This window comes from Ambystoma mexicanum, chromosome 11 (genome assembly GCF_040938575.1).
Source record: "Ambystoma mexicanum isolate Mex_15411 chromosome 11, UKY_AmexF1_1, whole genome shotgun sequence".
Taxonomy (NCBI): Eukaryota; Metazoa; Chordata; class Amphibia; order Caudata; family Ambystomatidae; genus Ambystoma; species Ambystoma mexicanum.
The window spans coordinates 990,460,202-990,472,672 of NC_090934.1; the positions used below are offsets into that span (position 1 = coordinate 990,460,202).

Here is a 12,471-nt window from a genome sequence, read left to right on the forward strand (position 1 = left end):
GAAGGCAGAGCGTTTAAAGTGAGTGCAATTTACAATTGATGGCCTATGTAAGCGACCATTGTTGTGTTAAGAACTGCAATGGGGCATTTTTATTTTGAAAACAAATGTAAAGCAGCAGTTAGCTGCCTAAAATCCGTGCCTTCCTCCATCACAATTGAACATATTGCACAAAACCGTTTGAGCGATTTGTCTTATTTCCACGTATGTATATTTACCAAGCCAAAAAGCGTTTAAGTAGAATGTAACATTTTCCTCACATTATTCATGAAGCATGCAAGTGAGCCGTGAATATTTACCAAGGATCTGACCAGAGAGGTTGTCATTCTGGAGACGGTGGCGGATATTTTCTCTGGTTTCTAGCCCTGTATTGATTTTCACGGTACACCCCATTTCAGCGCTGCCGGTTTGGTGCGGGCCGATTCGCCGCGGTCAGTTCGGCGCGGCCAGTTCGGCGCTGGGATGTTTTGGCGCAGGGATGTTTTGGCGCCCCAGCGCCAAACCGGCCGCACCAAATCGTACCGCGCCGAATCGGCCACGCCAAATCGTCCTCCTCCGGACGTTCAAGGAACTATTGCCAGCGTTTTCAAGACCCATTTCTCATTGGCCATGCTGGTGTGTGGGCACAATTCGATATATGTGGGTGGACAGCGCCCCCCACTTTTGGGTAGACACAAAAAGTGTGCTTGCTCAAGGGTTCAGCTACTAGGATTTCACAACAGGTTGTCATGTTTCCAATGCAGACCCTTACACACAAGAACACATAAAAGTGCCATTAAAGCGCACGCCTCGTGTTTGGATTTTGTCTTCTTTGGAATATTTCATTATATATTGTTGGGCTCAAAAGGTGGGCACCTTTTATACTTTGCTAGTGTAGTTATTGGAAATTCTCCTCTCGGATTACCATGTTTTTCTCTGCTACCTACATACGTAGGGGTTATTTTCTTGTGATGTCACTTCCTGTGATGTTATCAAATGAAAAAGAAGGGGCCTCACACTTCATTTGACGCACCTGGGCCTGCAATATCTGATTCCAAGAGAGTCACAGAGTCTATGACTCTTGGCAGCCAAGTGTCCACTTCTTCTTTAAAGATGTGATGTATATCGGTTGTTACAACTTCCATGCTGTTGTGAGGTCTTAAGCCTGCTGGCATCATATCAAGTAGCGGCGAGTTCTGTATGAACGGTTGTAATTGAGACAAAACTTTATTTTCCACTTGTTTTGAGAAATGGGGTGAAAGCTATTCAAGTACTCAATATTTATAGTGTATTTCTTGAGTAGCAGATAAATCACTGCTTCCAACTATATGCTAGGCAAGGCCTGCAACCTTTGACTCTTCAGATGGTTGGACCACAACTTCCATCAGCCCTAATCAGCAGAGTCAATGGTGAGGGATCATGGGAGTCATAGTCCAAAACATCTGGAAAGCTGGAGGTTGCAGACCCCTATGCAGACCCCTATGCCAGACAGGTCAACAGAGGACAGAGTAATAGAAAATACACAATTTCTAAGCAGCATAGCAAGGAAGAGTGAATTTGCCTAATTTCAGTAGAAGAGGATAATTTGGAGTGCTCACACATTTAGCATTGGACAAATTACTAAAAAGTTCCCCCAAAGTCAAAAGGTAAAAATGAATCAAAGAATGTAATAGAATTGGTGAGGTAAGATATAAGATGACTAGCTATATATGCTCGGGGCCTCAGTGTCAATAAGCAATGCAATCTTTCTAAAACATGATTAGACAGAGAATTCACCATGTCTCGAGTAGCAGCGATTGTGGTGCCATGAAAGGTTCTTTGGAGCTGTTAGAGGTGTGTTCTAGTATTTGAGAAAAAAAGCGTGTATTTGCTTTAACAATAATAGCTTTGTACCAACATGATTGTTTCAAAAAGGCTGATCGATCTTCTGGCTCTTGTTGAGCCCACCATTTTCTTTCCAAATTATGGAGAGTAAGGCGGGCCCTCATTCGCTTCAGTTGGAAACCATTTTTTTTCTACTTGTTGATTTCTTTGAAGGCTTCAATGGCACTGAGTTATCCAAAAATACCTCCATGTTTTATTATGTTTATGTACGGGAATATTTAATTCCCAATCAGAATCCGAAGCGATATGAGCAGAGTGGTTCTGACAGGCTTTATTTTTACTCTTCAAATATTGACTGTGCCTGGCACTACTGAACACTGAACCAAATGCTTGTTTATAAAGTGCTGATAATACCAACAGGGGACATCTGAGCGCTTGAAACCGCAAGGGTGAGCTATCTTGAAAACCTTTCCAAAATGTCAAAGGTCTAAAGAGGAAGGCCTTCTTTACAATGTAGGTACATATCAACATTTGTAAAAGTCGGCTTGTAAATGTTCTCATTCGTCATTTTGGGCCCGAATGGTTCCACTGGGTGGAAATGACAGGTGCACAGTTGCCAACATGACCCGTTCCAATCTGCAGGCGTTTATCCACTCCTGTTTTTTTTGTTTGCATTATGAGGCTTGTAGTTCGAGTTTTATAGTGGGAAAAGTGGAACTACAATCACAGAATGCAAAGAAAAAATAAGCACAGGGACGTCATTTCACCAAAATGCCAGGGGTAGCGGAAGTGACATCACACGACCCTTGACCCCTTGTCATTTGACCCCACCCCAAAGTGATATCTTGGGAAGCGATGGAACACAACCTTTCACCCGTTGACAAAACAGAAAGTGGCATCACATAGCATTGTACACTACGGAAAAATATGGTTACAATATCACTATAATGTGATGTAGCTTTCATACCTGAATGGATCGCCTTATGTCTCCTTAAGATCAGTGTGTATAGGCCCATATTACCAAATTACTGTGATTGCAAGCAGACGTCCATGACCAAATGATAATGATGTGTCATTATATAGCACTTAAGCTTAAGCGCTTTACATAGAAGAAATATACACCCAATATCACCCAACCTCTGTTGGTACCCATTTATCATCTCAGAAGGATGAAAGGCTGAGTTGAGGCGTTTGAGAACAGACTAACTCAGTGACTCACCCCCTGAAGTGTGCCTTAAATAAACCTTTAATGAATCTAGCAATTATTGTATAGAATTCCAGAAAGACACACTTTTTGGCATTCCTATTCTTTCTTATTTAGGTTCAGTGCTGAAAGTGTTAGACTTGTGGCCCTTATGTTCTTATTTTTCTTCTTTTTTAAGGGCCCTGAACAAGAAAGTTAGCCAATCCGGAATTAAAGAGCCACATGGTGCTGTCCACAGCCCAGAAGCTTGCATTGCAAAAAAAAAGAAAACATTTTTTTTTAGAGGTCGCAAGGGAGACCACAGAGGTTGCAAGGGAGAACTCAGAGGTCGCACTCATGGCTTTCAGGCTGTTGCACTATAATTCAGTCTCTCATACTGTGACACTTTCTCATGGCTCACAGGCTGTTGCACTATAGTTCAGTCTCTCATACTGTGACCTTTTCTCATGGCTCATGGGCAGTTGCACTATACTTCAGTCTCACATAGTTACACTACAGCTCAGCATCTCATACAGTGACACTATCTCATGGCTGTCAGGAAATTACACTATATCCCAGCTTCTCATACTGTGCACTATCACATGGTTGCCAGGAAGTTGACCTATATCTCATTCTCTCATACTGTGACACTTTCTCATGGCTCTCAGGCTGTTGCACTATAGTTCAGTCTCTCATACTGTGACATTATCTCATGGCTCACAGGCTGTTGCACTATACTTCAGTCTCACATAGTTACACTACAGCTCAGCATCTCATACAGTGACACTATCTCATGGCTGTCAGGAAATTACACTGTATCCCAGCTTCTCATACTGTGCACTATCACATGGTTGCCAGGAAGTTGACCTATATCTCATTCTCTCATACTGTGACACTTTCTCATGGCTCACAGGCTGTTGCACTATAGTTCAGTCTCTCATACTGTGACATTATCTCATGGCTCACAGGCTGTTGCACTATACTTCAGTCTCACATAGTTACACTACAGCTCAGCATCTCATACAGTGACACTATCTCATGGCTGTCAGGAAATTACACTGTATCCCAGCTTCTCATACTGTGCACTATCACATGGTTGCCAGGAAGTTGACCTATATCTCATTCTCTCATACTGTGACACTTTCTCATGGCTCACAGGCTGTTGCACTATAGTTCAGTCTCTCATACTGTGACATTATCTCATGGCTCACAGGCTGTTGCACTATACTTCAGTCTCACATAGTTACACTACAGCTCAGCATCTCATACAGTGACACTATCTCATGGCTGTCAGGAAATTACACTATATCCCAGCTTCTCATACTGTACACTACCTCATGGTTGCCAGGAGGTTGACCTATATCTCATTCTCTCATACTGTGACACTTTCTCATGGCTCTCAGACTGTTGCACTATAGTTCAGTCTCTCATACTGTGACATTATCTCATGGCTCACGGGCAGTTGCACTATAGTTCAGGCTCTAACATCGTGACATTATCTCATAGCTGCCGGGCTTTTGCACTATATTTCAGTCTCTCATACTGTAACATTTTCTCATGGATCGCAAGCTGTTGCATTATAATTCAGTCTCACATACTATGACACTATCTCATGGCTCTCAGGAATTTACACTATATCCCAGCTTCTCAAACTGTGCACTATCTCATGGTTGCCAGGAAGTTGACCTATATCTCATTTTCTCATACTGTGTGTGGCACTTTCTCATGGCTCTCAGACTGTTGCACTATAGTTCAGTCTCTCATATTGTGACATTATCTCATGGCTCTCAGACTGTTGCACTATAGTTCAGTCTCTCATACTGTAAGATTATCTCATGGCTCACAGGCTGTTGCACTATAGTTCAGTCTCTCATACTGTGACATTATCTCATGGCTCACGGGCAGTTGCACTATACTTCAGTCTCACATAGTTACACTACAGCTCAGCGTCTCATACAGTGACACTATCTCATGGCTGTCAGGAAATTACACTGTATCCCAGCTTCTCATACTGTGCACTATCACATGGTTGCCAGGAAGTTGACCTATATCTCATTCTCTCATACTGTGACACTTTCTCATGGCTCTCAGGCTGTTGCACTATAGTTCAGTCTCTCATACTGTGACACTATTTCATGGCTTGCAAGTTGTTGCACTATAGTTCAGTCTCTCATACTGTAACATTATCTCATGGCTCTCAGGAATTTACACTATATCCCAGCTTCTCATACTGTGCGCTATCTCATGGTTGCCAGGAAGTTGACCTATATCTCAGCCTCTCATACTGTGACATTTTCTCATGGCTCTCAGACTGTTGCACTATAGTTCAGTCTCTAACATCATGACATTATCTCATAGCTGCCGGGCTTTTGCACTATATTTCAGTCTCTCATACTGTGACACTATCTCATGGCTCACAAGCTGTTGCACTATAGTTCAGTCTCTCATACTGTGACATTATCTCATGGCTCACAGGCTGTTGCACTATAGTTCAGTCTCTCATACTGTGACCTTTTCTCATGGCTCACGGGCAGTTGCACTATACTTCAGTCTCACATAGTTACACTACAGCTCAGCATCTCATACAGTGACACTATCTCATGGCTGTCAGGAAATTACACTATATCCCAGCTTCTCATTCTGTACACTATCTCATGGTTGCCAGGAAGTTGACCTATATCTCATTATCTCATACTGTCACACTTTCTCATGGCTCTCAGACTATTTCACTATAGCTCAGTCTCTCATACTGTGACATTATCTCATGGCTCACGGGCAGTTGCACTATACTTCAGTCTCACATAGTTACACTACAGCTCAGCGTCTCATACAGTGACACTATCTCATGGCTGTTAGGAATTTGACCTATATCTCAGTCCCTTATACGGTGAGATTTCTCTCATGGCTCTCAGGCAGATACACTATAGCGCAGTCTCTCATATTGTGACACTATCTCATGGCTGTCAGGCTGTCCCACTATATCACAGGTCTCATACAGAGGGCCTCATTCCGAGGCTGGAGGTAAGGGTTAACGGTCACCGTTAATGGCAACGGTGACTGTTAACACTTACCACCATATTCCGAGTTCCATTTTGCGGGTTGGCATTTAACGCCTGCTTTTAGCAGGCGTTAAAAATCCAACCCGCAAAGGGACCTTGGAGTAAATTACGGCACCGTAATTTACGGTGCCGTAATTTACTCCTTCCCCATTCCCATTGAGCCCTATGGGGGCAGGAATGGGGATGGGGAACCGGTATGGTGAATGGGGACTTACCGGTCCCTCCAACCTTGGAATGGACCGGTAATTACTCCATTCACCATGCCGGATTTCCATGGAGTAAATAGCTCCATGGTTGCTTGCCATGGTGCTCTTTACTCCATGGATAGCGCCAGCCTCGGAATGAGGCCCAGAGACATTAATTTACTCTTCGACTATAGCACCTTTTGTCCCAGCTTACAACTGACTGTCATATTTCAGGGCTCATACGCAACAGATGTGTATTTCAGGGATATCGTGCAGTGGTGCTGGATCTCATGGTATCCACACTGTGATGGCGGTCATTACAACCCTGTCAGTCTGGAGCTAACGTGCTGATAATTCCGTTTACCAGCAAGTTTCCGGACTGGCAGAGTACAGGTTTGGTGGTGGGGTGTCCAGATTTAGCTGCAACTACAAGTTGGCGGTCATTCCGGCACCCCGCCACCAAAAAATACCAGTGTTACGGGCACCAGTGTTACTGGTGCCGGTAACACCAGCAATTCCCCCCATGGAATGGGGAATCCCTGCTGTTTCCAGCACTTGGAATATGCCGGTAATTCCAGTATTCCAAGTGTTGGTAACGGTATTACCGTTTGCTTGTATCCCACCGGATTTACCGGCAGGATACTCTCATATAGTGACACTACACGTCAAGGCTCTTAGACGGTGGTGCTATGACTTGGGTCTTTCGGACTGTGAGACTACACGTCGGGTCTCTCATACTGTGACCATGTGTATCCCATGGCTCTCGTGTGGCAGCATTTTGATTCATGGCTCTCAGGACGTAGCACTATTTTTCAGGCCTGATACTGTGGCACTGTAACTCATTACTGACTGAAGGACATGACTACCATACTGTATGACTCATATCCTGCTGCTCTGCAACTCACGGCTACCATAGAGTGGCACTATGTCCAATAGCTGCGGTGACCGTCGTGGCATGTCGCTGTATCTCACGGCTCCCATATATTGTGGGCCTACATGTCCTTGCTCTTAGACTGTGATACATTATTTCATGGTTCTCCGGTGGCAGCACTGCATCTCATGGGTATCACGCTATAGCACTGTGGTGATTCCATTTAAGTCAATGAAGGTGTGCTCTATGGAGGCATATTTTGTGCTTGTAGGGTGAAGATGATAAGAGACACAGGTGGTGACATCCTCCAGCTGAGAGCAAAGCGTGAGGTATATACATGTGGCACTATGTATTATCACCTGTACCCCAGGATACCCGACGCTGTGTCTGAGAAGAGGCTACCCCACAATACCTTTCACTTTGACTTGCTTGGGTGCACAGCGCCTGCAAGGTAGGATCTGGAACTCTTCTGCCTGATACATGGAGTAATCGGTGCTTGCCACGACCACAGTGTCGCCCGCCTTCCATGTCCGGGCATCGTCAGCCAACTCCAAGATGGTGCTGTTCACATTGGTGTTCACCCGTATCGTCAACTTGGGCCTCACTGAAAGCAATAGAAGAGAGACTGTTGGTGCACTCATTACCTACAGTGTTAGGTCAGTACATCCATCACACCTTGCACACAGGAGCAGGGCACGCATCTAGTTGAAGATTGCTAAATCACCGCAATTCCTGTGGGCTTCATCACTCAAAATCTTTCCACCTCACCACATTCAGTACTAACACTGATGTGAGTCGTACCCCAGGATACTGGCACCTCACTGCAAATCCAAACATATACGTTTTTCCTACTGTAATAGACTTCAGAAACGAATATCCATACATCCTTCCCCTTATGTCGCTACCCAAGATTCCTCTGGAAACATGCCCCAGAGCATGGTTGTCCAACAATGCTGCTCCAGAGGGAGGATGGGGCTAATGACTGGCACCAGGGTGGTAAGCCTGGGAGCAATGAATATTATCAGCAAGTTATCCCTGTGTTGTTGCCCTTGCCCTTATCTCCTAATGCATCCATCTATCGATCATCTATAGTTCACTTACAATGAGTATATATCCAAGCCCACCTTTCTTCCACCAAACATGAACTCCACCAAGAATTCTTCAACGACATCATGCGGACCTGTGACTTGACTCAAAACCAGTAATCATCAGCCATGCAATACAGTTGACAACACCTGGCACTGAACCTCATTCGTGTGTGTCATCTACCATTATGCGGTATTGTCAGTTGAATATAGAGGGAGACACCTAATGTGGCTGTCCTACACATGCCAGGCAAAGACATCCTGGATCTTGGCCCAAGAAGCAGCCACACCCCTAGTGAATCGCTCATGCAATCCTTGCCGGAAATCACCTGGTTTGTCCACCTTTGCAACGGAGGATAACACAGGGGCAATGCACTGGTCTTGGAAGCAAGACCACCAGAGGCTCGAATCCCGGATCCACGCTTAGAAACCGAACTCAGGTATGGTATTAGGCGCGTTATAAAAACACTAGTAAATAAATAAATAAATAAATAAATAAATAAATAAGTAAATAAATGGAAATGTCAATCTTATTACACCTGAAAAAAAGTGCCAATGGAGCACTGGACACTGTTCCCAGCCCCTCCCAAGATTACAATCACGCATTCAGTAGATTGAAAGCCTGCAGGGCTTTCAGGGTAGCCCTGGACTGGACGTGAGACACCCACGTACATCACAAACTCTTCTTTTACAGAAGGATTGGGGGAAAAGGAAGGAGAAGTCTCTCCTGCTCTAGGGGAAAGGAGCTGGAACCGACTGCAAGAGTAGCAACCCCTTGACTACATTGAGATAAGGGTCCCTACAGATCCCAATTCTCTCCCCCCCCCCACCCTGTCATCTCACTAGGAAGGCAACAGCCACAAGTAAGAGTCTTTAATGGTAACAACTTTGCTGAGCTCTCAGGCCTGGCCGTCGAGTGCCGATGAACCAGTCTAAAACCCATACGTAGATGAAATACATAGAGGTCCATTACCTACAATTCCCCCAGAGATTCAAAAATTCTCTAATCAGTGCCTTAAGAGAATTTTAATGTTGCAACTGACATTTCCAAATGGACCCCCACCGGAGGTATTGCAAAATGGAAGAACGCTGCAGATTGTTGCATTGCAAGTGCATGACGACCGCTGTGGGAATAGGATTTCAAGGTAGAGGAGCTCTCAGCGTGACAAAACTCTTTAGCAGGGGTACAATGAAGGCCGAACATTCACACCCGCCCTCTCAACTTTCAGTCTATCAAGTGGAGGTGACCACACTCCACAGCAACGGAAGCAAGAAACCAGATTGGAACGCCAACATGGAAAGGATTTGTTCTAAATTCCCAGACAACTCTTGCATGAGGGGAAGAAATGTCATCTTTCCCCAGAATTGAACATCCAGTACTACTGTGCATGGGCTCCTTCCCCCTGGCATCAGGACTTTGCGTGTAAAGACCAGGAGGGTAGTTCAGGGGCAATGCATTTATCATGGAAGCAAGACAATGCAGAGCAACACAAGTTCGAATCCCGGTCCCGCAATTGCTCTCCGGGATTAAGCACATTATAAAAGATGAAGTAATTAATTAAGGTGAAGGAAGGAAAGGCATAACGGAGACACACTGGCCCCTGACAGCAAGAAATGGCATCGACTATCTGGCCAACCACTGGGGAATCCTAGCACAGAGCAGGGGAAGAAAATCACTGTCTAAGTCTACAAAGAGGTCCAGCCATGATGGCCAAGCCGGTTGTATAACCCTGTATTGATTTACCCAGGAGAAACAATATCCCAGGGGGAAGGAAACACATGGTTGCAGTGGTCCATACAAGAATTGTCCTCACAGAGATATGTACAGATGAGAACTCTCATTGGCTGTCCTCTGTGCACAAACAGATGCACAAGTCCAAAATCCACTCCATGAGACTAGATCCTCCTTGTTTGTGGGTGTAATGGTTGGGCAGCACTTTGTAGCTCTGTCCCTCCACTGTAGGAGAATGAATTCATGTCTTGCATCATTTCTGAGAACGCAGGGTTCAACAATAAATAATATGCTTGATCAGCAGATGCAGCCACGAATGTTTCCCAAATTGCAGGACATTTGATACAATCATGAATCCACAGTTAAGGGAACTTCCAGTCAGCCTGGCAAGCATGGTCCAGGAGACTTCAACTAAGCCAGCCTGCTGTAAATGGCTGGAATTTAAAGCAAGGCAGCCTGCAATAGCCTGCAACATGTGGCTCTCCAGAGGTTGTAGAATTCAGCTCCCACCAGCCCTAACCAGCCTAGGCAGTGGTGAGGGTTCATGGGACTGGTAGTCCCAACATCTGGAGAGCTACAGGTAAATGACCCCTACTCCTCTCATCCTTGATATCCACAGAGCAGGAGCATTCAACTAAGCCTAACCGCTGCAAATGGCCAGAATATAAATACAGCCCCCTTTCACATCCTAGTGTATGGCTACTTAATTCACAATTGATGCTCCAGTGCAAGACATAAACTCAAACATGAGGGGCTGAATGCAGCCTATTCATGTATCCGTGATATTCACAGGTCAGAGTTCTTCCCTCTTGCCTGGTGGGCACTATCAGAGCCTGATGGTTACAGTGCAGACTCCTTCATCGATACCTGATGGAACTACTTACCCATACGTCATGGGTGCAGTGCAGGCTGTTTACACACAACTGATGTGCACAGTTGTGAGGAATTCGACCATCCGCACGGTGGGTGTGCGCTCGCCTGGGCTTTAAATGAAATTGAATGATGGTAGATCATCATCTGGAAAATGTGTGAGGCTACTCCACACACATTTTCCTATGCTAACCACACGACATATGCATAGACCTGTGCACTCTAGGTGGACACAGCCTAAAGGCACAGTCCCCACCATCATATTTAGTTTGGATATGACAGGAGGAGTACATGATGCATCTCCAGAAGGGGGAGGGTCAAACCTTCACCCTGCAATGTCTAGCTTAATTAACTAGCAAAGGCTCCATGGATATGCCATGCCCTTTTGTTGGGCCCTGTAGCTGGTCGCAGCTGCGCATAATAACGAGAAAGTACTTCAAACAGGCCCACAAGGAGCCTGTCTAAAGAGGCTAACAAAGGAGACAGGAAACCCCAACACCCTTTCATATGCACTGTCTCAACCTGATGCCAACTCCCGTCCTCAGTATTGATTGACAGTGAAATGTCATGTCTGGGACTGCGTGTTTACATTAGTCATATCCACAACGTGAGCCCGTTCAGAAGGTACGAGTATGTCGTTTGACGGAGCCAGAAAGTCTGGTCTCTTCATAGCTTCAATGGGGACCTGCCGCTTTATTTAGGAACCACAGATAGCTCCATTAACCAGAGGGACTCTTTGACCCACAACAGACAGGAAGATGGGTGGGACTTAGTATTACATGTTTTCACCCCTTTACCTTTTCTGTTGCAAACCACTCTGGTTATGACCTCACACATATAGGAGTTTGTTGGTGGGGACCAAGGATTGGTTCATTAATGTAGGCTTAGCGTACACCAATCAATGTCACCCATTTGGCTTTAAAGAGGTCTCAGCCCTTCTTTTGGCAGATCACCTGAAGGCTTCTCCAGAAGCCAAAGGAAGTCATCATTTGACCCTGGGTGAAGGTACAGTCTGCCTTTCATCTTCCACCAGTGAAGGAAGGCCAGGACCTCCAACGAGGGAAGCAAGATCCCTCCCCTAAACATCTCCCAGGGAACAAAGGGGAATTACTGAATCCAGAGGGCCCTCCATCAGCTCCAGAAACGGTACCCAGTCAGCACACAGCGTGCCCTGCTAGGCTCTGCAGCAAGCTTCCTAGGAGGGAAGGGCCAGAGAGTACCTGAACCCAAAACCAAGGACAAGGCATCTGCCTGCAATACTCTCCTAAGCATTGGGCCGTCTGCCTTAAAGGACGACACAAGCTCAGTGGAGAAGCTAGGAGAAGTGCATCAACAAGCATCTACCGACGTCTGCGTTAAAGGGCATTTTCTAGCTAGTCGAGCCCCTAGAGCTGAAACCGATTGCACCGCTGACTGTTGTTATGCCGCAGTAACTAACGCCGTCCGAGATGCCTCGACCAGTGCTTCAGAACCGCCGACCAGCACTGAGAAGATTCCTGACCCTGAGCCGCTGTGCATGTCAGCTTGCAGCCATCCGGCAAGCCTCACTCGCCGGACTGGATGCCGCCTGATACCTGCAACTGTCTCCGTCTTGAACTCTGTTGCAGAAGCTGCATAGCACCCTGAAACTGACTCAACCATGTCGAGCACCAAGAACATCTAGAGCACAAGGTACATTGTGGTTCT

At 45.6% G+C, this 12,471-nt stretch overlaps 1 protein-coding gene across 1 annotated transcript in view; it reads right to left on the reverse strand.

Moving 5' to 3' along the window:
- The window catches only part of CEMIP (cell migration inducing hyaluronidase 1), an 867,705-nt gene that overhangs the window by 257,620 nt on the left and 597,614 nt on the right, over window positions 1–12,471 (reverse strand). The window contains exon 11 of the mRNA XM_069624168.1: window positions 7,511–7,702. Coding sequence (XP_069480269.1) covers window positions 7,511–7,702 — 192 coding nt within the window. The remainder of the gene's footprint in view (window positions 1–7,510; window positions 7,703–12,471) is intronic.